At 41.0% G+C, this 27,458-nt stretch overlaps 1 protein-coding gene across 2 annotated transcripts; it reads right to left on the bottom strand.

Moving 5' to 3' along the window:
* Nucleotides 1-151: 151 nt before the first annotated feature.
* On the bottom strand, nt 152-26,424 carry LOC121325463 (cartilage acidic protein 1-like). Of its 2 annotated transcripts, XM_041267955.1 has the most exons (16): nt 26,350-26,424; nt 24,621-24,817; nt 22,724-22,920; nt 21,111-21,247; nt 18,788-18,944; nt 15,250-15,384; nt 14,242-14,387; nt 11,861-11,997; nt 9,719-9,801; nt 8,811-8,911; nt 8,368-8,536; nt 6,605-6,747; nt 6,340-6,382; nt 5,728-5,871; nt 972-1,091; nt 152-358 (listed from the first exon to the last, which is right to left on the bottom strand). In XM_041267955.1, exons 2-15 carry the CDS (start codon nt 24,809-24,811, stop codon nt 1,009-1,011), a joined length of 1,866 nt encoding a protein of 621 aa, XP_041123889.1. In that variant the 5' UTR covers nt 24,812-24,817; nt 26,350-26,424; the 3' UTR covers nt 152-358; nt 972-1,008. The 2 variants fall into 2 exon arrangements, with proteins under 2 accessions (XP_041123889.1, XP_041123888.1); XM_041267954.1 differs by lacking the exons at nt 152-358; nt 972-1,091 and adding an exon at nt 4,058-5,509.
* Between the last annotated feature and the right edge of the window lie 1,034 nt (nt 26,425-27,458).

Here is a 27,458-nt window from a genome sequence, read left to right as displayed (position 1 = left end):
TGCCCTTTAACACAGAATTATACTGAGATTCCTTTGAAGATCATTGGGTAAAGGTAAACCAAAGTGATAGCAGTGGTTGCCAATCGTATAACAGAGCTATTGATGACAGACTACAATTACAGACAACAGATCTTTATTTTGTGGTGTGAATGATAAATTTAGGTTAGTTATGTGAGTGGTATGGCATTAAAGGTGTGGGAGCCAGTAGTGCCTAAAGGAGAGGGTCTCTATGCCAGAAGGCAGGTTTTCCTGTCAGCCCCCAGTGAATATCCTGCTTGGCAGTGGCAGTGGAATGAGCCGTGGTCATTGTGACGGGCTTGCTCACACACCCCACTCTGTTCCTGGCACTCATCCACATCTGAAACACCAGAGAAAGGGGAACACGTCAGTATTGTAAAGCTATACTGCATAGTTACTGTGGTGTTTGCATTATACAGTAATAAAGTTAACATATATATACTACACTATAAACTATTGAGATAATTGTTTTATTAAAAAAAACGTTCTTTTTTTGATCGGTGGCAGCATACAGTATTATGAGATTGGTAGTTGATGGAACTGCAGTCGCCAGGTGTAATATATTGTAAAAAGCCAGCTTCCTAAAGGACTGTGTGCTTTAATACAGTATTTAGAGACATCATAACCAAGGTTATTTAATTAATTCCTTCAAACGCACTCTCATGGTTTACCATAATGAGCCAGGGATGAGATGGAGGCCAGACCATTGAATTGACCTTCAGAGATATGGTACCAGGAGGGCAGCTGTGTCAATTTCCTAAAGCTACAGCGTGGGTACATCTGAAAATCCTTAACTAGAGTATGTTTCATGACTAACTTCAGTTCAGTCCAATATATTTTGCAGAATGTAAATTAATTTACTGTGAATCTCATCCCAGTCGAAACTCTGAGCTTTAGCTATATCTCTGGCAGTTAGATTCGCAAGGATTACAGGGCATGTGGGGTCAACTCACCAGCACACTCCACAGAGCTGGAGAGCCGGTACCCAGATTAGCACTGGCAGGAGAAGGAGCCCTCTGAGTTTACACACTGCTGACTGCACTCACTGAGCCCAAGAGAGCGCTCATCAATGTCTGAGAGAGAGGACACAGTGTCAGCAGAGAGATACAGTGCTCATATGCCAGTGCCTGGGAACACAATCCTGTCAGCTCTCAGAAGCAAGAGATGGAACTTGGTCAGTACTTGAACTGGAGCCCTCCAAGTATGGTATGCTAAGAACCCTTGTGTGCCAACCATCACCCTTTACCATGATATTGCAGTTGGCAGTGCCATCTTTCTAGTGTCATCTTTATAAAGAAGGTATATTATATATATATATATATATATATATATATATATATATATATATATATATATATATATATATATATATATATATATATATATATATATACACACACTTGTTGTTCACAAGAGTTTAAGGAGCACATGAGAAAGAGGAGTGGTTATTATCTTTATTCCAATTGATATGACTGGTTATCCCAAACAGATGTAGCTGATTCTACTTTTTAACGGACTATTTTTAAATTGGGGAAAGAGATTAAATCAGCTCTCTTTTTTCACCTTCATGACTGATATCACTGATAAAACATATTTCCTGGAATGTAATATCACTTTTGTTGGGTACTCTCCGTGTAGTTTTTCATGGAAGAGAGATGCTGAAAGCCGCACTCTCTGGGAGGTTATGTCCTGGGTGGGTAGAGAGAGTGGCTCTGTACATGCTGGGTCTCACCACAGCTCCAGGGTCACTGCCAATCAATCAGCACGCTCTGATCAAACAACTGGCAGCTTTAAAGCTAGATCTGACTACAGCCCTCACTACAAGTCATAATGCAATTCCCTCTCCTTTCTATCATTCACTGTCCCTTTCTAATTTGCCTTCCCTATACTGGGGTCAGTTCCTAAAACTGTTTTAAGTCCCTGTTGGAAACAGTATTCATTTACACCTGAATGATAGTGTAACCCTAACAACCCTTTAGTACCAGTTTATATAAGGAAAATGCCCATAAACTAGCCCAATAACCAAGAAACGCTGAGGACACAAATAAACAGTGACCAACCATGTGTCAAACACCATCTGTCAGACATTTAATATATAACATCCCACTCAATGAACTTTCCTCAATATCAGGCAATATGTTATTGTTGTGAGCAGTTTGCATAGGTAGTTGTTGTACAGCTAGCATCTGAGCGCTATAACAATCTGTTGGCTGCGCCGGGACCCCATTCTAGTGCAGCCTTGCAATTGGACAAGAGCTGCACCTGTATAAACAGACTGTGTGCTCCCTTGTTCTGGTTCCACTGACCCGTTCAGAGAACAGCCCAGAGGCTGAGAATCAAACACGGTTTACCAGAAAATCTCTTTCCTAACCACAAATACTTCAAAGGCTGGGAGCCGGCTATTGAAAACTAATGTAGTATTCAAAGGGAACAAACAGACAACGGCTTTGCATCACACGGCAACAGCCTCTGTTTGGATCGTGCTTCTGATTTAATCTCTCTCGTCTTTCTCTTAGATACGCTACCATGTTATGGCAATGGATAATTAGTGTGCATTCACCATTGTGGTAACGGTCCTTTAGAAAAAGTTAACTGTAGTAAAAATGTAGCAAAGTGTAATAAAGCATAGTGGAAGCTTTACAACTAAGTATAACTATGGAAAAACTACGGTACAATTCTGACAGTGACTCATTGATCATTGTAGCTGTTCTTTTGCTACAATCGACCCTGAGTATAGTAGTGCCACTAAAGATGAGCTTGTAAGAGCCTCTCTGTCTCTCTATAAACTGTCTCCATGTCCCTCGTCTCTCTTAAGAAGTGATGTAACTAAAAGAGACATGTTTGTCTTTGTTGCATGTTTGTGATAGATCAGATAAGAGGATCCTTTCTGTTCTTCAGTCTCTCAGTCAGTCAGTCACACGGAGCCCTGGGGCTACAGAGACCAGTCTTGCATTAATGAGCACCCTGTCTCTTTAATCTGCTCTTCATCAGAACTGCACACAACAGGTCAGCTCTGCAAGTTATTAGGATTGACAGCCCCAGAAAACTCTGGAATTCAATGTGGTTGTTGTGCTGAATCTTGAGCTACTCTTACAGAATACAAAACTGCTAACTTCTATTTGGAATACAGTCAGGCACAAGAAAGACCTCCCCACCTCTGCAGCTGAATAGCTTTTGCAAATCATCATTGCGACCTGAATCCTCTTTATTCAATAAGTAATGTTCTTATCACACCAGTATGTCTGTTTCGATTCAACTTCACTTGCTATAACAGTTCTAAAAAAGGCTGATTGTGGTGCCAGGATGCACATTAGTGTTGAAGTCTATGCTAAAGCCCATATGTCAAGCATCATGCTGTCTTAATGACTCATACTGAACATAATTAGGATATAAAATATGTAAGAAATAAATATTAAGAAATGCACATAATGTAAGACTGAAACATTGTATCAGTTTTGGATTTGGAGGACTGCACTTTCATGTTTATTTTTTGGAATGTTGTGTTTGCCACAGAGAAACCGGATGTGATAAAAAGAGAAAGAAAAACAGAGGAAAAGGAGCCGTAGAAAACTATACTCCTGACCTACACATTTGTGTTGAGTAAACTACGCTGTGTTCCAGTTACGAAAATAAATAAAACTTTCATTATTGGCACCCTTGCATTGCCCTGAGTCATTACAAATACTGCATTATAATTATTATCATGAAAAGCATGATATACATGCTGTATAATAACTATTATTATTCTCATTATTATTTGTAGTAGAAAATAATATGACCCCCCATTAATATATATATATATATATATATATATATATATATATATATATATATATATATATATATATATTTGATATTGAAAAATATACTGCAATATATTTGAGAGACTTTATTTGTATGGGCTAACTACCACATTTCTGGAGTGGAGAAGTGAACGTATTACCTTCGGACATTAGACAGACTGGTTAATTTCCAGTGAGGCGGAGGACAGTGAAGAGAACGGAGCCTCTGAGCAGTAAAGAGGCAGCCCATGGAGATTTCCCACTTTATTTTACACATGAACACCGTGATCCACAAGCTTCAGCAAAAACACAGCTGTTTGCTAAATTCAACTCTGAAATGTTTACCACTGAAATACTAAAATAGATCAAAATAATAAATAATAAAAAGAACTGGAAAGACATACAGAATATTTACAGAACATGATTTACAGTATTTCCTGAAAGCTGTGTCTAGCCAGCAGGGTGACCCACTGTCTTGCATGCAAAGCATCTCTGCAATGAAGCACAGTGAATCACTACAAACACCACAATTGCTAGACTATAGTTTTGCATTGTTTTGTAATTATAATGTTAAGAATTGCAGTTGCAAAGTTAATGCCGTTAAACTGGAGTCTATCCAGGGCCTTGGGCATTTCTTTGTTTGTTCCAATACACAATACAGCATTTTCTTTACCAGGTCCAATCCCTCAATTACGCTTTCACTCTGCCAGCTGGATCCCTTTCACTCCTTCAGCTATGGAAAAATGTCCAATACTCCTGTACCTCCAGCCTGTCAGGGACACATCACAGGCAGTGTTTTAAACAACGTACTGAACAACTATTGCACCGCACAAACAGTCCAAGGCTAAAATCAGTACCTTCCCCCCTAAATACTTATCTGAATTTTGAACTCATCCAATATATTTTAGGCCTGAGCATCAAACGAGTAAGGGTAGTTTAGAGTAAGAGTTCAGTTTTGCAAGTCTACTTTTTAGTTTTATTGTGTCACTTTGTTTAAATAAATATACACAAAATATAATCTAACTCATTAACAAGCTTTACAAATCAACTTCAAACACTGCAATCCTACAAATCATAATGTTCCAAACTTTATACAGCAAAGCAGGGATACTGCATCACTTTGGTTTTTGTTTTGTTTTTGTTTTTTTGGGGGGGGGGGCTTTAATGTTTGTGTCCATCCCTCACTCACTCACTGAGAGAAAGTCTGTCTTTCCCTCACTCATTCACTGAGACAATGCCTGTTTGTCTCTCCCTCGGTCACTGAGAGGTACAGTGTGTATGTCCCTCACTGACCTGACAGTAGGGAGGTACAGTCTGTCTAAATTGAGAGGTAAGGCAGGTCAAGGTGACATTTTTGCATCATTAGATCACCCCCGAGAAACACAGAGAAACCCTGCAGACAGCAGGCATGCTCAGTTGAAACAGTGAGACAGAGAGAGAGGTAGAGAAAGTGAGAAAAAGAGAAATGAAAGAATCAGAAACAGTGAAGTCGCTTTTGCTGGATTAAGATCAGCTGTCTTTAATGGTCTTTCACTGTTGGATGGAGCTTGCCCGAGAGTCCCAAGGTTTGGTGAGAAAAAAGAAGAGGAGACAGGGGTATCAAGCCTGCAGCCAGCGAGCCAGGCCAAGCAGAGCCACACAGACCTGTGGGAGACCAGCTGAGGACATAGAAGACGAGGATCGATTCCCCCCAAAGTAAGCGACCTGAGCTGTAAGCAGAGCAACAGAGAACAGGCAAGAGTTTATTACAAATCTACCAGACCCACCTGTAGCATAGAGTGATAACACAGCATTCTAGTGCTAATGGAGTGGGCAGCACTGGGGAGCTGAGAATGTGCTCATGTTCATTAATAAGATGCTGGGTGAGAATGTGGGAGACTTGTTCTAATCTTCACCCCACGGCAACCCCTGTTCTGTTCGCACTCACCCACACAGGCTGTCCCGTCTTCATTGGGCTCAAAGCCATGGCCACACCTCTTGTTGGGCCTGCACTTGTACCCTCCAAAGGTGTTGATACACACCGGCCTGTCCCCAGAACACACAGAGGGGAATTCGTTGCATTCATCTTTGTCTGAGGGAGAGAGAGAGAGAGAGTTACAACACGGGATAGGATCTATAGCACATATTAGGACAGGAGCTGAGGTTTAGTACAGTGTACAGTAGAGGTTGTATCACAAGATAACAAGACTTTACAGCACATTGCAAGAGAGGAGCACAATACATAACAGGAGCTGGGGTACAATACAGAACAGAGCAAGATACAGGACAAAACACAACAGAGGGTACAGTACAGAATCAGATAACATAGGACAGTCAAGGATACAGGAGGGAAGAGGGGCCTGGAAGGATGCTAGCCTGGCACGGTGCTTTTCATAATTGTGCAGCAGCATCCCAGCCTAATAATGAGCAATATACAGTGGTTAATTTATGATGCTCTAGTCATTAGCCATAGGTAATAGTAAGATGTGTGTTTTGTCTTACAACAAGCCATGACCTCACTGCCTTATAACCAGTTTTGTGGTATAAAGGGCTGTCTTACCTGTACAGAGTCCTTTTTCATCAGCAGCAAATCCTTGTCCACACTGAAAAACAGCACACGTATGTTATGAAAGCGCAATAATATGAGGAGATGTTAGGGTTAAGTACAGTAAGTCATGAAAACTCTTATTCTCAAATGTAGTTCTAATTTGAGGGTAAGACTGCTAATTATTGTTATTTGTAATGTTAGTTACCTCTTCCATTTTTCCCTTCTCTGTATATTTTCAATCGGATAGTATATTTGATTGAAAGGGTGGCTGTCCTACCTCAATTTCTGCAAGCTGCTCCTTGCCCTCAGTCTGTGGGTAGGGGATTTCCAGGACTGAGTTCATCTCGCTGGCCACTAGGGGGCGAGCTACTGAGCTGCCGTCGGGCCACCTCACCTCTACAGTGGTGACCGTGTCCTTGCCTGTGAACCAATCAGAGAGGAAGGTCAACACTCAGAGGGGAGGGTCAGCAGCGAGACAGCTGTTGAAGTGTTTAGATCATTAACACAGTCCCCATGGAATTACTTGAAAGTAATTTGAAATGAATGGTGTTTGTTTTCACCAGTTGCTGATCAAAATGAGATAGATTTGCACTGGGACATAAAATTGTGCCTTTAACAGAGGATTAACATGGATCTGGATTTGATCAACAAATCTTTGAACATCAATATTTAAACTCAATTAACACTTCATCAATACAGTTCCAATTTAATCTATAGAAATGTTACTCCATGTTAGAATTTCATGCTTTGTTCTAGATAAAAATAATTGACCCATTTTTAGCCATTTTGCTTTTGTTTGAAATGAATAAAGATTTGTCAGATGTCTGTTACTTCTTTAAAATTACTTTTTGTTATAACTTGCCCTGGAATGAAAAAAAAAAAAAAAAACTTTAACTATGTGAAAAACATTATTCTTGGTTAAAGAAGTCAATTAAATTGTGTTAGCCAGGCAAATCATCCTCTCTTGGTTTTATCATGTCACCAGAACGTCAGTTTAAAGGACCACAATGTTGAGCTACACCACTATGCTGTGAACAGAGGGACAGACAGTAGGCTCTGCTGTCAGTCCCTCGCCTTGTACTAAACCAGACAGATGGACAAAGGGATTGGCTAATCCTGATTCCTGGCATTGTTCAGAAGTTGAAAAGTGGAAGTCGCGCCAAGAAAAACAAATCTCTGCTGCGTGGATCGCTTCTCTTAATAAATTCTGAGAAACAGAGGGCTGATTCTGCCCCAGAGCGGCCGTCTTTCCTGAAATTAAACGTTTTTATCAAGCGTGAAAACCCTTTGAAAGGTCTCCTGCTCTTAATTAAATTGCCCTTTCCAAGGTAAACAGATCCTCATGTGTTTCCAGTGAAGGGGCAAGGAAGCAACCAAGGAGGCCCACAAGCGCTGTGATTAAAGAGGCAGTGAAGCAGCTGTCTCCCCAATACCTGACTCATAATTCAAACCTATTGGTAATGTTATAGCTCATTATAACACGAAAGCCACTGGCAAAGACTTTTAATTACTACCTAATAATAACCTATGCATGCCAGCCCTAGCGAAGTGGGACTGTGCTCACTTGGAAAAGCGTGTTGCGGGCGCTCTACAGGAAAGGCTATTGTTCTTCCTGTTGAATTAACAGTAATCATTTTCCCGTCTGTTCCTCTAAGTACACTACAAATCAACGACACTATGCTGTATATACAGCTAGAATAGCTCTGGAAACCTGAGGATTAACCAGCGTGCCATCACAGAAACCTCCCCCCGTACCAAAACACACAAACCTGCGCAAGGACACGTATTCTAGACGGAAAAATTTCATATAACACAGTCAAAATTAAATACGGTCAATGTGAACCTTATAGTCTTTATATCCAGGTGATTTAACATATGAAATATGATACAAGGGATCCAGTGGTAACTAAATAGGTGGTCCTATTATACGGGTGCTTTTAAACACTTTCCAATTGAATGTATCAACCAGAAGGGGCTAAGCTGGTCCAGAACTACACACTCAAACACAGCATGGTTTTAATGAGTAAACGGCAGCAGTACCAAGTCCAAAGTGAGCGACAGGCTCCATCTCACACAGGTAGCCGGACCCCCCGTCGATGATGCGTGTGTGGGGCCCGCTTTTCTTTGTGTAGACAACCACCTTCGCTCCTCGTGCAAAAGATCCGAACCGGGTGCGAGGGATCACACGCAACCAGTTATTGGCAGAGCCCTTTGGAGACAGAGAGAGAAAAAAGAGAGGTTAGGATGTGAACATAGGTCCAGTTTTGAGCAGGTAAATTCTACTGAGGGCTAGCAACTCGACTCCAGAGTAAGCCAGGCAGCCAGAATTAAAACATGTAACATAGCAAACTGAAATGGATTTTGGAGACTTATGTGGTGTAGTGTGAACTACCCACTACTGAGATCTCCTGAGATAAATGGCTGGAAATGTCACAGTTGCCATGAACTGAATAAAAGCTAGGCAGCTTAGCTCCCTTGCTTACCTGGTTGACTCTGTAAATCGAGAGGGGCTGAGCCACACTCTCCCCATGAGACACTATCAGATCCAGCTTCCCATCCCCATCGAAATCCGTTACTGCAGCTCCTAGGAAACAATGCAGCCAGGTCAGACAGCCACACAGTGAGACTGACACAAGGACAGAGCCTGTGGGGAGCCTTCATCCGCTCCAGAGCATGAATGAGATACGAGGATGAAAGGAGCTCCAAGGTACAGGTTTGGAGATTTTTGCACCAGGTAGTGTAACCAACTAACGCATCGATATCCCTGACATGATACTGAGGTAGTGGTTGAGCTCCCATGTTCAGTGATCGGCGTGTTTTCTTCTGTACCAAAAGATCCAGCTTTGCACAGCACTGACAGTTGACTTTATATTGTACTTCAGTCATAATCAGAAGTGAGTTCACCACAGGGACTTCAAATCAGTGTTTACTGTGGATCTCTAGAGCCACCATGTGGAGGTTATTGGAATGACATTAAGATGCACTAATGGGACCAGACCGGTATCCCCTACATGCAGTACACAGAGACGTCAGATGCCAAACTGGGATGATTTTCAGTGGTATGACTATACAGTATTACGGTTTGACTTGCGCCCTCTCAAATCAACTTTGAGTCCAATGCTGTATCACAACTACAGTAAATTACATCTTGTGTAAAGCCTCTTTCCTTTCACTGTAGTCAGCAACTTTTTCTTGAATCTATAAAACCAGGAAACTGTGGAACTTAGTGCCCCCTAGTGCCAATCAAGCAGCACATCACCTTCAACATGAAGGAAGCCTATTGAAGTCACGCTCTGTGGAAAACAGATCTGTTTGTCTGTCTGTCTGCCTGCTTGCTAGTCTTTTCATCACCCCACCCCCCATCAGTCCTCAACCCTCCAATCAAGCTTACCTGTCCCACGGCCATCAGCCTCTGCTGCCTCCCCCACATTGAGCTCCTCGATCAGGGGGTCAGCGTGATCCCGTCGAGACACCCTGAAACAGGAGCACAGAATGAAGGTCTGAACGGGTGTGCTGTCTACAATGACAGGCACGGCGCAGTGTACAGTATAGGGGTGCTGGAACATGTAACTGTATTATAACTACATAAACGCTATCATCTCAATGTCGCTAAAAGCCTAGAATGGAAATACAGTAAACTAGCAGTTCTAAATAATTATAGATGTTTTAAACATACTAATTATTGGGTAATGCAAAGCTTCCTTTAAAAAAACTATTTTAACACTACAGGAGTTCGGAGCCAGGCCAGACTCAAGCATGAATTACCAATACAAGGAATCCACATGTTTCTTCAATTGGCTCCATTTAAAGTTCTTTGACTCTTGCATGTTGTTGTTCAATTGTTTTCTGTTTTTTTTTTACACACTCAACAAGCATATTTTTTTTTTTTTTCTTTTTTCCAAAACTTCACAAAGGCCAGTTAATCTGAAAACGGGAAAGTATTAATCCACATCGCCTTCATCGGAACAGTACTACAGCCTGCCACTAGCGGGCATCTTTAATTTAATAAACTAGTATGTGATACTGTATAATCATTATTTGAACTGCCGGCATAGTCCTCAGAAACAAACTGCCTCCTATTTCAGTACACTATTTCCCAGGTTTTGTCTTCATTTCTCAACAATCTGATCAATATGAGCACTGAATGCAAACCAAAGGGTCAAGTAACACAGACCAAATGTATTTATAAGTCTGGACTGCTTCCCTCACAGCTATTTATTTGTGTCCTGACTCCTGACCCATCAATACAGGCTGCTATCGGGTGTAGATTATTGAGTACATTTAAGTATTGTAGCCCTGGAATTGCCGGTTTCAAACAAAAACATTATCCTTGTGTTATACCTTAATGTGTACTATATTCATCTAATTAGAGAGGAGAATAATCACACAACAATTAAAAAATAACTAATACAACAATAACCAAAGCTTTAAACAACTACCTCGAATTATTTTCCGGTCAATATTTGTTTTCTCTAGACTTTATTTACACAGGTGATCACAGCTCATTTTTGTAGGAGACAATATTATAAGTACACTTCCTGTGTTACAGGTAATACCCCACCTGATCATCCATATTGTCCTATGGAAGCATTAATGCAGGTGTAAGGCTCAGGTGGGACCCTATTACATGTAACACAGGAGGCAACTCATTGTGCTGTGTTCAACTGAAATGTAAGTCTGGAAATGTAACAAACGTTGTGCTTATTCATTAAGGGTCAATAGTTTATAAAACCCTGGAAAGTCATTGCTTAGGAATCTAAACACAAATGGGTTAATTATGATTAAAGACTTGATTAGACAAAGTTTTTCCTCAATGCTAGTCACTGGCGGGATAGGCGCAGAAAGTGCTTTTTAACCCCAGACCTGGTTTATACTGGAGACTAGCAGGAGAAACCTCAACGCTGCATGTTTTAACAGTGATGCTTTTACACTGCAGTTCCAGTCAAACTGTCTTTAACCCACCCTTTATCCAAAAATAAGTTCTGTTTGGGCTCAACCAATACAATATCTACCAAACCCATTACAAAAAAGCCAGTTATTAATGAGAGGTTCTGAGTAGTGGCAGACATAGGGTTCACAGAAATGACGCTGAATATCTGAAGTAGGCATACGTGGGGATCCAAGGGCTGCTTAGGCAAACACATGGTGTATTCTTATGTATCGGGACACAGTAATAAGGCAGTGCTCTGTTAGCATGCTTCCGTTATTATATGAATACTTCATAATGTATATATGCTACTCAAAGCGAGGTGCAGAGTTTTTAAAGGAAACAGATAAAACAGGTTAGTGTTAACATAGTTAAATGTATTAGCATTTTATTATTTTATGATCTGAGTAGCAATGTGAACTTCTGGTATCCAAACCTTTTCCAAACTTTCTGAACCAAATGAACTCTGAACTGGTTCACATGGACCTTCCACCTGCTGTATGCTTGTGGAGAGGAGAGGGATGGGTGGTAGAGGAGAAGGCAGGTGAGACGGAAGAGAAAGAAGCAGCAGATGTTAGCCGAGTGGGCAGAGCCAGGCTGTATTACCTGAAGATGCGGTTGGCAGAGGAGCCGCGATACGCAATGTTGTTGAAGAAAACCTCAAGTTCCTGGTCATTGTCAAAGTCAGCCACGATGACGGTACGGACCGGAGAGGGCATGGCGAATTTCTGAGTGGCGATGTCCTGAGATAGAGAGAGAGAGAGAGAGAGAGAGAGAGAGAGAGAGAAGAATCAACTCAGATAGGATTGTACATGTGAGTCCTTATTTTGAAGTACAAAAAACAATAAAATGTCATCATCAGGCTTACACATCAAAAAACACTGAAAAGACGTTGAGCTACATTTAAGGCCTTGGCAGACAGATTTTTACATTACGATGATTTACTGTCTACAGATCCAGTGCTGGTATATACTGTGATAAAGCCATCACTCCCCATGTTTGATTCAGAGGCTCACCTAGGTTAGCTGCCTGACGCAGTTTCTTGGGACACGGCTGACTTCCCCAGGTAAATCTCAGCGTTTTGTGATCAAACAGGGTATAACTTTTATGTATGTCGCCTATATTTATGTGCTGCAACAGCACATCACTGAGGGCTCAATGGGTTTAGGAGAGAGGTGGGGTCTGTATTACTGGGACAGGACTGAAAATACCAGATGGGAAGCCAGAGCATGACAAGTTAAGTGAACTGGACAGACAGCATTACTGAGAAATTAAGGGATAGGAATCACTGAGGGAACAAAATTACCCAGTGATACTTGCACCAAGTAATCCATTTGTTTGCTGTTCGTGTTCTCATATTTACCAGCTCAGTTACTGGTATCAAACATATTAGTTATTACTTTATACCTGTGTCCTTGGAAACAAGACACAAGGGTTGAAATGTTTAACATCATGAACATTGCATTTAACAACTTGAACACAGCGCGATCACAAGAGACATCCACTGATTTGACAGAGTCAAACAGTTAAGATTAAAATACTAAAATACAGGTCTCTATTTGTGAACGTAATGTTCTGAAATGTGATATATAATTATGTTAATGGATTGCAATTGCAACTGCACTTCTATCCATATGAAACCGTACGTTTCAGAATTACTTCACAATCATGTTACATGTGATCAGTTGACTATTGTGATTAGCTGACTATCACTTTTCTATGTGACTATTCAGGGCTACCCCTAATACACAACTGTGCATCCATTCACTGATGCACACATAATTATGCACACACACACACACTCTGCTACATGTCCTAAGGAGGTGATGACCCATTACTCTTAATTAAAACCCCAAAGATTCCCTCCTTTGCTACACTGTGGTGGCTTTATTTCTGTGCAAGAGCTATCAGTCAGCCAATGAGCCAAAACTTAATTGTCAATTTACCAGGGAGACATTACAATCTAATTATAGGTGGCAGGTTCACTCAATTAATTCATTTTTTATTATTATTATAAACATATTGCCAAACACTTAACAGTGAAATTAACCCACACCTGTGCTTTCCTGATTAAATTTGCCAACAATTTCAAATCCTTTGACCTGTCACTATCTGCAATAGGACTTTTTAAGGCATTAGTCGAAGTGTTAGTTTTACTGCTATATTTAATAGGGACTTGCCCCACAGAAAAATCTTTTGTTGGAGAGAGAAGAGAGAAGATGGGTTCCTAATGCAATACAACCCATAAACTCACACTAGCCACTGTGTTCCATAAAGTATCTCCCCAATTCCTGAGAGATGAGGAAGAGGCCTCCATTCGTTTAATAGCTATAGGAGTGCAGGTGTAACTGTATCGGCAGCTCCTCGGTCCCAAACAATATGAAACCTCTGTCTCAGATGCTTGGAGACTGATGGGCTTCTGCAATAGCTAAAGGCACCCTACAAAACCTGTGCATGCTGCACTGCAGGCACAATCCAGTGTGCTTGAGTCTCTGGAGAGGTCAGGCAGTGCGATGAGGACGGCACACTCCCTGTCAGCACATTCTCATCCGCCTGTAATTACTGTTTCATCTACTTCAGAGGCTGAGTTAATGAGGGGAGAAACGAGGGAGGCCCTGTTCCCAAGCTCCCAAAGCATTAACCCCCCCCCCAACAATCAATGCTCAAGGAAAGGAAAGGAAAGGAATTGAAGTGTTTCAGCTGCATCTTTCAAGGTGAAAAACTACAAGGGGTTTAGAGAAACAGAGAGAGAAACTGAAGGAGAGGACAAATGAGTGTGTCTGGGAGAGAAATGAATGAGTGTCTGTGGAGGGGGGGGGGTACTGTAAAAAGCAGAAAAGCAAGGTAAACAATGGTAAAATCATAGTAAAGTGTACCGCAATACATGGCAATGTACCATGGCAGTACTAATATAAGAAAGAGAGAGATGTATTACTGGATCAAATGGAACTAAAGTCCCCCAGTGGATCCTAGCCCCTGACCCATACCTTGAATCTCAGTTTGCGGTTGGCGCTGGTCTGCAGGAAGAGCCTGTGTGGCCCATTCCAGTTGCCGTACACAATGTCTGTCTTGCCGTCCCGGTTGAAGTCAGCTAGCGTCACCCCCCGGCCGTGCTGATAGGGGTCGTCAACACCTGACCAAAACGCAGCCAGGAAAACATATTACAGTTAGAATTTGTATAAGGTGAATGACCTGAACACCCCCTGTCATTTAATTCTGAGCCTGAAACAGAAAAGCATGTGGTTTGGTAATGTGGTCAGAGAATGTCCACTCATAAAGTATGGCTCCACAAAAGCAACAAATCGAAAGAAGATGCCTGTAGAATGTGTTCAATGGAAGGTAATCAGAGAGTTCCCTGGCAGTGGTGTTTTGTGCTCAGGCTTCTGTCTCTCAGACAAGCACTGCGTTGACATGTTAACACCTCTGTGGTCGTGTGCCAACCGAGATACCCGAGCTAGCTGTGAGTGACCAGTCTGGGGCCCATTCACAACACAGACGACTGACTCACCTTGACAGCCACCCTGCTGCCAAAGGAGATGTCATCATTGTATTAAACCCACAGCCATTAGCCATCAGTGCTGAAACTCACAGTCACACACATCTGCATGAGTAACGAGTTTGTTTTGGAAAGTGGTGCTTCAATAAAACTGCTGTACGCTTATATATCCTCCCAGCCAAATCTATCTGCATTACTTGCTGACTCTCTCATTTCAGATATCGGTACCTTGAAAGTATAACCATCGTTCAAAGAGACTTCCTAACAGCGCCTGTTCTCCTGTTCCGACATCCTAGATGATGATGTTTATTGCTGCAATTACTGGCCGCGCTCAACACAGCGCATATACTAAGGGCCGACTTTGCTGAACACAGCAGTGAGCATGAGAAGTGATTAGTGCACACCTCAGTTTGAAGTCTTGTTGTAAGAAGGCAATAAGGTAAGCATTCTCACAGTTCTGCATGATCATCTTGCCCATGTTCCCGAGCCCCGCACTCACCCGCCTGTGCGGCAATGTCAGTGAAGGTGCCATCTCCGTTGTTCTTGAACAGGAAGTTGGGCCCGTACTCGTTGTCACAGAAGATATCGGACTGCACCTGGCTCACGATGGGCCCCACCACCACGCCACGGCCGCCTGCGCAACAGGACAGGGGTTCAATTACTCGCCAACGTTCCCGAGAGCCACTGCAGGTGGCTCAGTTACCGTTTGGGTTGCCACCTCTGAGGTACAAAAACCCAGGACCTCCGAAAGAAAGGGAGTTGTTCAAAGTTTAAACTCTTTTTAGAAATTCAATATTCATCCAATAGGAAACACTGATAATATTGCAACAGTAGTACTGACAACCAATTCACATTGTGCGTCTATTGCAATAATATTGTATCCTGATTTCTCTAACTCTGTTCAATTTATTACAGGCATTTAGGGTCCTGGGAAGGTATTCCTGGAACACCTTCCTCAAAACTGGGATGGTCCAGGGAAAACAGGGGCAAGTAGCAACCCCAGTTAGTGTTATTTTTTAGTTAAACCACACAAGGTGTGTCTCGTTCACAGATTTGATTTGGTTTATCTCTTTGCCAATTTCCTTGAAAGGTCACTGCTTTTGTCAAGAATGATAAAGTGGCAGAGATGGACGAGTCTAAACTGTGAACTCCTTACTTCTAGTGATACAAACTCTAGGACCATTTGAGAATCAAGCAAAACCAATAAGTTAAAAGCATGAGCGAATGAACAGATGACTTGCTAACCCTTGCCCAGTTTTTGTTGTGTTCCATTACATCCTCCAATGCCACATAGCTCAAGCAAGAGACATAGACACCAGTTACCTGCTTTGGGTCACAACTCTCCTGCTGAGAACTGACATAGGCACCTTAAAAAGCAATTGCTAATAGAAACTTATAGTAGAGTTACTGGAAAGTAGGGGTCCCAGAGTGGCTCACCTGGTAAAAGCACAACCATGTTGTTGTGCTGGGTGAGTCATACAGTCAGGGGAGCGCATGTTCGTTCCCTGGCTGTGGAAAGTTGTCAGTCTTTGCTGAGCATTCCAGTGGAAGTCTTGCATTGGATCTGGCACTCCCAAATGTTAGGGAGGCAAAACTGTCAGAGACTGTTTCTCCTCATCGTTCTATAGCAGAACATACCGGCCAGGCACCTAGTGAGATCCTGGGTGTAAAAAGAGGAAACTGTCTTGTCCAGTGGTTAGAGAAAAGGGCTTGTAACCAGGGAGGTCCCTGGTTCCAATCCTGTGTGACCCTGAGCAAGTCACTTAACCTCCTTGTGTGCCGTCTTTTGGATGAGGCGCTGTTGTAAGCTCACACACCCTAGTCTAAGTAAGTTGCCTTGGATAAAGGCGTCTGCTAAATAAACAAACAGCATTGGATCGGAGGACGCCCACTGAACATTCAGTTCTCCTGAAAGAGTTACCTGAAAGTACCTGCTCTTTACCATATCTCTACTGCTGAGAGAGAGAAGAGGTAGAAGCTCCAACAGTAACACAATACTCTAGAACAGAGTTAGCGGCTCAGTCCAATAAGATGGTCATCGCTGGGATCATGTTTTTTAACCATTCTTTCACCATTTTTGCCTCATAGGATACTTCAGCAATGCTGACAAGTGTTGCATTGACAGTGAATTCTCTTTGTTCCAGACTGACGCTGTTCCTGACTCTAGGGCCTGACCATTATTGGAAAAGATAAGTCATCTATTCACAAGAGAGATTTCTGTTCCCACAAATCTTTCAAAGTCAAGACATTTTGTTTTTTGAATAAAAAGAACACTCTGCTTTTAAAGTCCTAAATCTTTAATGTTAATGACTTTTTAATTAAGAAAAAAAAAACAGTCTTTGCTTTTAAGGAAAGGTTATTAATTATTTATTCTAATCCATCCCAATAACAACAATACTGCCTGGCATTAAACCACCAGGGCACACTGCCTCGCCCAGTTATGTGTACAGCACTGTCTCATTGAGACACAATGAAGGAAGTGAAGGCAGCCGCTGCTGAAGAGAGATGCCAGAGCCTAAGAATCATCTGATTAATTGACTGTTTGGCCCATTGAACAAGTCAGAGCTGAAATGTGGCTTTATTGTCCTTGCGTTTCCCAGTGACTTTCAGAGCTGAAAACAGCTGACAGGGCCAAAACTGGCACTTGCTGCACTCTGGTTTGGCAACTACCCATAGAGGTGGCTTTCTCCAATAAAGACTTTCAATATATCAGCTGACTCCTGAATCGAACATGTCGAGCGTGGTGTAAATCTTGCTTGCCGTTATTCACTGGGAAAGGGTGTGGGTCTGAGGGCAATAATAATACGCATCCATATTCATATTCTGAAACACCCACGTGTAAATACAAAGAGAAAATCACACCTCCACAGACACACTAAATCTGCTTTAACACTGCATTGTTAACGTAAAAAGACATCACAGATGTAACCCCTGTCATGCATAACACCTCTGGATCTTGAAATCCTATATATTATATATATATATATATATATATATATATATATATATATATATATATATATATATATATATATGTGCAGTAGAAAATCATCTTTTTAAAGTATAGATATAAAAACAGTTCCTCAGACTGACAAAATGTAATTGAAAATATGTTTGATATGTGGATTTCAAAATAATTCTGGATGTTTTTTAAGACCTACAAAATATATGAGACACTTACAGCTTGATTTTTTTGTTTTTTATTTTTTGTTCAGTCCGGGACTTCCCATGGGTATGAGGGGGGGGAGGGGGGGCTGGGGGGGTGTTATTTGCAAAATCGGTTAATTTCAGTTATTAAAACACCACTCAAACATGTCATTTTTCAGTTTCTATAATACACTGAATGTACTTTTCACTCATACAGACGTTAACTTACTGTGTTGACGTGAGGATGTCCACATTAGGATTTTGGCAATGTAGCACTCTGCATGCTTTTTAAATCAGGCAGTTATGAGAAGTAACATATTTCATTGCACGCCCATTACCGCCCGTGTATCTATCGCAGTACAACACAGTTTTTCTGCTCACCCCATCGTATGACTATAGCGTACTGTAGTAATTAATGTCAGCATACAAGAAGTTATTTTCTGCAATTAAAACATTCATCATGATACTCTGATTAAGGTTTGATATTTATGCAGCTATAATAATAATAATAATAATAATAATAATAATAATAATAATAATAATAATAATAATAATAATAATAATAATAAACAGCCGTTGTACACAAGAAGAACTTTAGTAGAAGCATGACTGTTCAGCAGTTTTATATTTACAATAAGATTTTCGGTTCCTCACTCAGTGAATAAAACCGTAACGCCGAAAAACTAACTGCCGGATGACATGTTCGTTTGTTTGGATGGGTTGGTGGTCGCTAAGCCCGTTGCTAACAATTGACGCATTGACGGAAATTACGCTTATAACGTAGTACACTAAATTGATGAATGGTCAGTTGTAATGTCTTTGCACACTGCCTGCATTTTGAAAGCAAGTTTGGCATTAGAGACCGAGCGAGAGGTGGAGAATGGATCTACCTGTTAACTTGTTGACTCCGGCCTGCTCAGCCACATCAGACAGAGCGATGATTCCTGCGGACATGTCACTGGCAGCCTCATCCATCTCAATTAGCGCATGGGCCCCTACTTTACCGCTAGCATAGTTAGCAATGTAAATAGAGTAGCGACCAGTGCCCTTGAGAGAGAGAGAGAGAGAGAGAGAGAGAGAGAGAGAGAGAGAGAGAGAGAGAGAGAGAGAGAGAGAGAGAGCAGATCATACAGGCAGTGACAGATTGGCATTTTAACATAGTTTTATTACAGATACAGTGACTGTGTGGGGACAGGGACCCTGTTGTATGTATCACCTGTGTAAATACTGTAAGACTGGGGCTTGGGGGATGGGGGTCTGATCGATTGTTTCATGTTTAGGTTCATGTCACCCCTCAGACAAATGAAGATGTTCTGCTGCACCCTGCATCCGGCCAATATGCAAAAGACAGTATCTACAACCTGTGTGGTGAAGCACTGCTCAGAACTATTTTACCACCTTGTCAGCAAAATCTTTGCTGCATGCCACTGTTAAATTGCAGATGGAATGAGGAATCTCACAACAAGTTGGTTTACCTGCCAGGCTGCACGCAGTACTCAATCCAGAAAGCACAGGCTGATCCTTACCTGTACAAGCATCATGCACATTTCCTGATGCCTATAATCTACCAAACTGATGTTAGAATGTTGTTGAAGGTGTACAATTGTCTGTGGCCTTTCAATGAATATTATGGGCGCTGTGCCTCACAATTGTACTCTCTGGATAAGGATCATAACTAAAACCAGCCATGGCTCAACATTAACATGTGTATTATTTTGCTGTGATTTTTGTAGGTGATTGTGGGGTTCATGAAATTTGAGTGCCATACAATCAGACCCTCCCAGCACAGCCCTGCAAGCAGGCCTCATCCTTTAACTGAATACCCCCCATTCTTCAAAGAATGCAGCCAAATTTTCTGTTGGTCTTGTGCTGGGGACTGTTGACACACATTTTCTATACTGGTACACTGGCAGTTTTTCCATTTGAAGCGAATCTTTTTTTTGGTTGTTTGTTTAACATATACCCTTATAAAGCACTTTGCACAGTAAATATATAGAAAGTGTTGTGAAACAGGGTAAACTTACTGTGAAATCAACCATAGACATGTATGATTAAGCACTGTAAAAAAAATCCAGTCCATTTGGTGTAAAAAAAATCCAGGTCAGGACATCACCCCCCCCACCCCCCCCCCCCCCCCCCCCACCCCCCCCACCCACCCCTGGGATGACCCAACTGGGTTCCTCGAATTAGTTAAAAATTTCTAAAAAGATGATTTATTGCAATAAGAGATGTCTACGTTTCTATATATAAATTATGTTTAGGATTACCTAAATCTAGTGAAGACGTGTTGTGATTCCGACTATATTAATAAGTTTTAAAAATGTCCTGCATAAAATGTCATTATAGAAAAATCTAATAGCTAGTGTGTGTGGACTAGGTTATGAAACCCAAAACTGTCATGTTAGAATAATACAATTCCTTTACTCAGTGCTGTATAACTAATAACATATTTAATAAAATAATAAAAAGCATCTGATTGTTACGCTGACACCCACTTCATAATATAAAGCGATGCAGTAAGACGCAGCAAAACTAAACAGCGTTGATATTTTGTCATAACATTGGTCTGCTAGGCAAAGACGTTTCTTTGTTTTCCCCACATTCATATTCATACAGTAAAAAGTGACTACTTGCTCTGTCAAACATTATACAGAAAGTTATAAGAAAAAAGTAATGAAGCTCTAGTTTCTGTAGCTATATTACAGGAACTAGTTTTAGTACATTCTTCATGTGTGTTTTAAGATCCTGAACTCAGTGGTAATACTAATAGGCACACCTATCCCACAATTGTCACATTCTGGAAGTGCATAGAGAAGGCGGTATTAATGAACAAACAAAAACAACTGAGATGGGGTAGCAAACTAACGCCCTTCTAACTCAAAAAAGTGATTAACACATTGCCACAGGGTTCTGACAGCAATGTGCAACATTCTTGCATCTCTCTCACTCGTTATCCACAGTCATAGTTCAATTACTATACAAAACCTTACAAATTAATTCATTTTCAAATGTCTGTATGTATTTATTTAATTGCTTGTTCATTACTTTTTAACCATGGGTTTTAAGCAATTCAACTTTATAGCTCTTTTACATTTTAGCCTCACCTAGATCTTTCCTCATTGCATAATACAGGACCCAACTGGCTAGGTACCCGGTGATTAAATATTAAATTGATTAGTAATGGCTGCATTAGAAGTGAAGGATTGTGGGTACCTTTCTGTCTAAGCAGGCCACAGAGCGCCCGGCCATGCGATTGGCCACTCCTCGGCGCACATTGATGTCATCACTCAGGAGGTCCTCAAAGTGACCATTCCGGAATTTAAAGAGCTTGTCAGAGTATGTGGCAAGACCTGAGAGAGAGAAAAAGAGAGAGAGAGAGAGAGAGAGAGAGAGAGAGAGAGAGAGAGAGAGAGAGAGAGAGAGAATAACACTAATCCTGGATAACTTAACCTTACCTTTGGTAAAATAGTCCAAGGTCCTAATCAGGGTCTATGAAACAATCAGAAACAGATTTAAGACACTTAACTGAAGTTCTGTACTTTCCCTCCTGCAGTATAACACATGGGGCCTGTAATTTTGACTCATGAGGTTTTATTTCCAAAGTGATAACTCCAGTCTTTAAACTCCTATTTTTTTTGTAATGGAGACAAGTGTCTCTTAATTTGACAAAGCTAGAACTGAACAACTTTGAAAATACGACCCAAGGTTTCTTAAAATAAAGTATTTTTTTATGGAGAAAATACAATTTCATGAATAAGAAACTTCAAATAGACATTCAATCACTGATGAGCTTTATGAATTGGGCCAAATCACAGCAACCATCACATCCCCATTGTGTTTTTCTCACCCCTCACTGTGTGTTAACCAGGGCCTCATCCACACCTTTTCACCTCTACGAACACCAGTGTCACTGCCATTGCTACCTTGAGTGTAAAGAGCACACAGCTCCTTCTCAAGAAAGGTGGTGCAAAGGAGGGGCAAAAGGAAATAGAAGTGATAGAGATAATCCGAAAAGTATGTTCTATGCAAAGTGTTTGGCTAAACCAAGTTCAACTGAGTTTGATATTCAGGAAACATTTCAAAAACTAGGTTGGTTTTCTTAACAGCAGTAGGAGGTTCATGAATAGTTTATTTAAAGAATTAAAACATAGACCAGCGCACACACATACAGTCCTCATAATCTCCATCAATCATACAGATTCATCGCAAATGTAAAATGTTATAACTGTACCCAAATCCAATCTGAAAAGTTTGGAGACAATTAAAGGGGATCCTCATGTTCACCATGTAAAATGTGACAGACAGGCACACAGGCTGTCATGGTCAGTGCCTAGGTTCACATTTTCAAGTGAAAGCTTTGTAAACAGGGCAGAGGGTGTAGAGACAGCTGAAGAGAGAGACAAAGCCCCAAGCCAGCAGTTTGTGACTCTGATTGTCTCTGCGTCAGTGGAGTTGTTGAAGTGAGCGGTTTCCTCTTATCTCTCTCCCTATCTGCCCTATTAGGGGACTGCTGAAGTGAGCAAATTGGAAATTGATACTGTACAAGTCTATGGATGCAGACATTTCCTGCCCATGGTACTGGCACTGGTCCACTTCAAACAGGTTAGCATTATAAGGGCTTACAAGTAAGGAACATTCTAGAGAGCTGACAAATAGATATTTAATTAGGGTGCTTAAATGACTTATAACAAATCTACATGTTCTCTCAACTTGTTACCAAATTTCTCTCCCACTTCTCTCTCACTCACCAATTTCTCTTTTGAATCTCTGCTATATTTTCTCTATCCTCTCCCCACCCGACCACACCCAACCCTCCCCCTCTCTACCTGAGAAGGCGTTGTTCGTGTTCAAGAAGTAAATCTCCTCCCTGCCGTCCCCATCAATGTCGCAGGCTGTCACTCCGATGGCGTTGCCTTGGCGATCACGTAGCGCATAGAACGGGGAGCTCTTGTTGTCCGCAGCAATGTTATAGAGCACCTCTCGCCTCTTGTCGTACTTCAGCACCAGATTGGGCCCGTTATACCTGCAACCAACACATAGTAGCAGAAGTTACACTGCAAAAATATGTTTATGAAAAACTAAATAAATTAGACATCTCATACATGCTTTTTTAAACTCATATTTACTTGAAGTCAAATTGGCTTTGTGTTGAACAGTGGAACCCAATCATCAAACCCAAAAAATGCAATGCAGGCAGAAGCAGATAAATATTGATTCTAGCTATAGTTTTTTTTTTTGTTTGTCTGAACAATTAAGATAACCTCAGTATTTGCTTTTAAAAAGCCTTAAAAACGTACGTTTCCATTGAGCCGAGCTAAGCTGGAAAAAAAAGAGTTGTCATTCCTGATATTCGGCTTCATTCTTATTCAACACGAAGTAGGAGTAAACACCTTATACAACTCTCCAGCTTCTGCTTATGAAACGCTGATACTTGTGTAACCTGACAACTAGCCAAACAACTGTCAAAAACATGTGCTTGTGGCTGTACAGCAAAAGCAAATGCATTACAGATACACGAAACTACACTATATTCATACAGCAATGTAGCCCTGCTCTCTTGAGATCAGGGTCTGATATTAGAATTATGAGAATAGAAGATAATTGCCATGTCAGGGGCACACATATACAGTCATTCAGTCTGTGACTCTACCTTTATAAATGTTACCACTATAAACTGAGCCTACACATTTCCATGGCAGTTTTCTGTGGTTTTGTTTGTTACCACACCATTCCAATAATTAACATTTTTGACTGAAATTGAAAAACAAAAAGCAAAACTAGGAATGTAATATCTGCAACTGGATTGCACTGATAAGTATTCTAAACTGCTATATCGATTCAAGGAATTACTGCATTTCAATCATCACAGTGTTGACACAGTGTGCTGTTCTACAAGCCCAGACGGCCCTGGCTTCTTCCACCATCCTGGCAGCCACCCATGAGAGGATTCGGGGGACTGAGAGACACCACAACACCCCCCTCGCCGTCTCACTCCCTGGGGAGATCATTTCCAGCAGATCTGTCGTTTTTTCACAGCTCAGAGAGTTTTGTCTAATTACCTTGATTTATATCAGAGCTGGACTGATGGCTAAAGCCAATCAGGCTTTCGCGGAAACAATCTCTCTCTCTGTCAGAAGCGCTTTTATAGGTATTTAAATACCTACTGTATATTAAACTGGTAGCTTTTCTGGTGTGGTCATTGCCCAATCACAGGTGTGGTCATTGCCCAATTGGGTAATTGGTGCTTACTGGGGAATGGCCACATGTGATTGCTGGCAGAGACAGATTTAACCCCATCCCTACCAACCTCACATTCCCACACACAGACTATTTCTAACAGTAAGGCTTCTGCCCTGCCACACCAGATAAGGCACATTGAGATACCCTAAATTATTACTTCAATAAGTCTTACTGTACAATAAGGAATGTTTAGAAAGAGGAAATGGCATTCAGACAATCAAGGCCTTGCTCTCCTCCCCCCATCCTTTACAACATCACCTCCCAAGGGTGGTTCCCAATATTTGAAACAAGTTCATATTTCAGTCATTTTATCTCCTCAGTGTGTATTGATGAAAGTCTTTTTACATCAAATGGTAATCTTAAATAATGACTGGTTCTACACACTGTACAAATACCAAATGTATCACAGCAAACTTACTTATATAAACTTATATATTTCAAATAGAAAACTAAACTAGACAGACAGGCAGGTCCAATACATACCCTGCCACCAGCACCTCTAGGTCCCCGTCTCCATCCACGTCCGTCACTGCCAGCCCATAGTTGAGCTGGGTGGGGTTGTTCTCATAGTCTGGGGGCAGCACCATCTTGGTCATTGCCCTGAACATGGGCTCTGAACGTTGGGCCCAGCAGATAGAAAGCAGGAGAGAAACCAGCAACCAGGTCTGCATCATCCTCACCTGCATACACAAACAGAACCTGTCAGGGAGATCGCTGTCAATGATGCATGAGGTGCATTTCAAGAACAGTGCATCAGGCTTGCCTGTAATCACTAAAGTGTACTGACACTGCCCCTCCACTAGAAAAACTCTAGTACAACTGGCATACAGTGTGAGATCGGAGCTTCTCCTGGTATTCAATTTGAATTCCCTTTTCTGATTTTTGCAGTCACTTGACGAGTATTCTATAGGGGCTGTTCAAGTAAATGTTCCTCAACCAGTGAATGCCAAGTTATAATACTGCTAGGGGACTCACCTCTCTCTACTTAGCATGCAATTTGTGGGGCTGAGCAACCAATTTTGGCAAGTCACCATGCAAGAAGATTATTCCAGTAATAAATAGCGACTCCGCTAAATGAGCAGATACTGCCTGACATTTAAACAAACGGTACTGGAAATGTCTCTCTTTCTTTTACAAAAGTAATAACCTGTAAAGAAAAACATTTAAACTGAAACAGAACATAAATAGCGCTGCGGCAGTCCGGGTTAGCAGTAGAGCAAGATGCAAAAATGCAAGCTAAAGCAGTCTGCAGCGAGAGGAAATAATCACAAAGAATAAAATCTGAGGCAAAAGACCGCTGTCATTTGATTTCAGAAACAGAATCTCCATTTGAAAAGCTCTGTTCTGGCATCAAGCAATTTGAGTATTTCTTTTTTCTCTAGTACAGCAAAATCCTAATTTGGGATTTTTTCTTGTAGCAGATTTAAAAACTGCAGCTATCATTTCAAACCTATACTAGTAATTTCTGTTACAAATGACAAAAGCACTTGGAAGTTGTGAGATAATAGTTAATGGCTCTTTAAAACACGGTGCCAATAATACACCAAGAAAAGTGTGCTTGTACTTTTTAGGTATTGCTTATAATCAAAAGACAAACTATGCACAGCAATTCACAATAATCAAATATCATTGGAAAAACACCTGGATTTCTGAAGAGTTTCATAATCAAACATAGATCACAAATTCAGTGTTACCGAGACCATTTTAAACCCCAATCTTTTTATACAGGTGTGCTGTAGATACCAGAAATATTTCAATCAATTATATATTAATGAGGGGTATAACCCAGTTTATTTGTATAGAGCACAGAACAAATCCATATACTGGTATCTAATATTGTACTCAACCCTTTCCTGGATGCACACATAGCGTTAAAAACAGTTGTAGAAATCTGAAGCCACTTGGTAGTCCTGCAGTCAAAACAACAAATAGAGAATAACAATGGCTGATGTTGGTGACCTCCCCAACCCCCCACCCCCCCCAATTCTTTCCCATAAAATATATACATAAATTACACAAATGATTTGTACAGGATTTAACATGCTTTGAAAGTGTAATGTTGCTTACATTTTATAATGGAATAAGACCTTTGCAATAGAGTGCACCTGCACTGGAGTGAGACCCAGCCCGGTCCACGCTCCTCTCTATCTACAGTAGTTGTAACAGCCCTGCCAGCACTGGTCTAAGAGCAATAAAGAGCTCTGATACTTACAGAATTGAACGATCAGTCTTCTACCAGCCTGCTGTTAAAAACTTCAGCTCTGTGCTTTTCTAGCCACCAAAATTCTCATGTTTTTATAGAACTTCTCAGTTATGCAAGCTCTTGTCTAACAGCCTAGCCAATCATAGAAGGGCACAGTAAATATTAATTAGTTGGTTTGACCAATAAGGAGGTATTATGGGTGTGTCCTGCTGGGAGCATTCTGATTTATGCTGGCGTTTTTTTAGGGCAGAGGAAGGCTTGATAGAGTAAGGGACTGACAGATAGAGGGGGAGATCAATGGAATCCCAATAGATGGATGATTTCAGTATATTTCAGGATCATGCTGTCCAGTCTTCTGCTGACTATAGGTGGATTTCATATATCAGATTAATATGGGTTATCCTCTTTCTATTAAGCTGCAGATGAACTGAAAGTGCATTCAGATAATACATTCAATTACAACCAACTAGTTTAACTGTAGTTTAAACGTTTGTGGTGCTTTTAACTACACCTGCAATTTCAGCTGGGTATAACATTCTAAATTGACAGTAACAGCCTACAGTTACTACTTGTACTGTACAATGCAGCTGCATGGAGAGCTGTACTATTTATGAAAGGATTATTATTATAATTATGTAAGCAATATTTGGTCCTTTCTGGAGGTACTTCCAACTATTTAAAGGTTTGTAGCTGTTCTAAATACACATAATTAAGTACAGTAGCTTCTGTTATTTGGTCTATTTGTGCTAACTATATGTGAATCAAGCATAAGACATGTATGAACTAATAGAGCCTGAAATGCTAAATGATTGCCTGCTATCCCCCTTTAAAGAATACACCAGGAAAACGAAACCCCAATAGGCCTGGTGTTTTTACATTCTCCTCACTTCAGCCCCAGTGTAATTGTTGCTTATTTATTTGGTAGGATGTATGTTTGCAGTATGTTTTATTCATTGTTCACAGCACACTGCTGCTATATTTTCTCCCGAGACCCCTTACAAAGGTTTCCACCCAAGAGGGTGTTATTCATAAATGACATTTTAGCTTGACAGTAAAAAGAGACCCTATTGTTAGAAAATACTAGATCTTCTGAGTAAACCTCCAGGACAGGGTTTCCA

The sequence above is a fragment of the Polyodon spathula genome, chromosome 13 (assembly GCF_017654505.1).
Source record: "Polyodon spathula isolate WHYD16114869_AA chromosome 13, ASM1765450v1, whole genome shotgun sequence".
NCBI lineage: Eukaryota > Metazoa > Chordata > Actinopteri > Acipenseriformes > Polyodontidae > Polyodon > Polyodon spathula.
Note: the sequence above shows the minus strand (reverse complement) of the source record. Positions and strands in the feature narration are given on the sequence as shown.

Excerpts from the sequence above, each read along its gene's own strand:
- LOC121325463 (XM_041267954.1), bottom strand. The coding sequence starts at position 24,811 with ATGATGCAGACCTGGTTGCTGGTTTCTCTCCTGCTTTCTATCTGCTGG. Across the intron at positions 22,921-24,620 it reads CTAGAGGTGCTGGTGGCAGG|GTATAACGGGCCCAATCTGG; the intron begins GTATGTATTGGA and ends TGTTGGTTGCAG. Across the intron at positions 8,537-8,810 it reads CGATTTACAGAGTCAACCAG|GGCTCTGCCAATAACTGGTT; the intron begins GTAAGCAAGGGA and ends CTGTCTCCAAAG.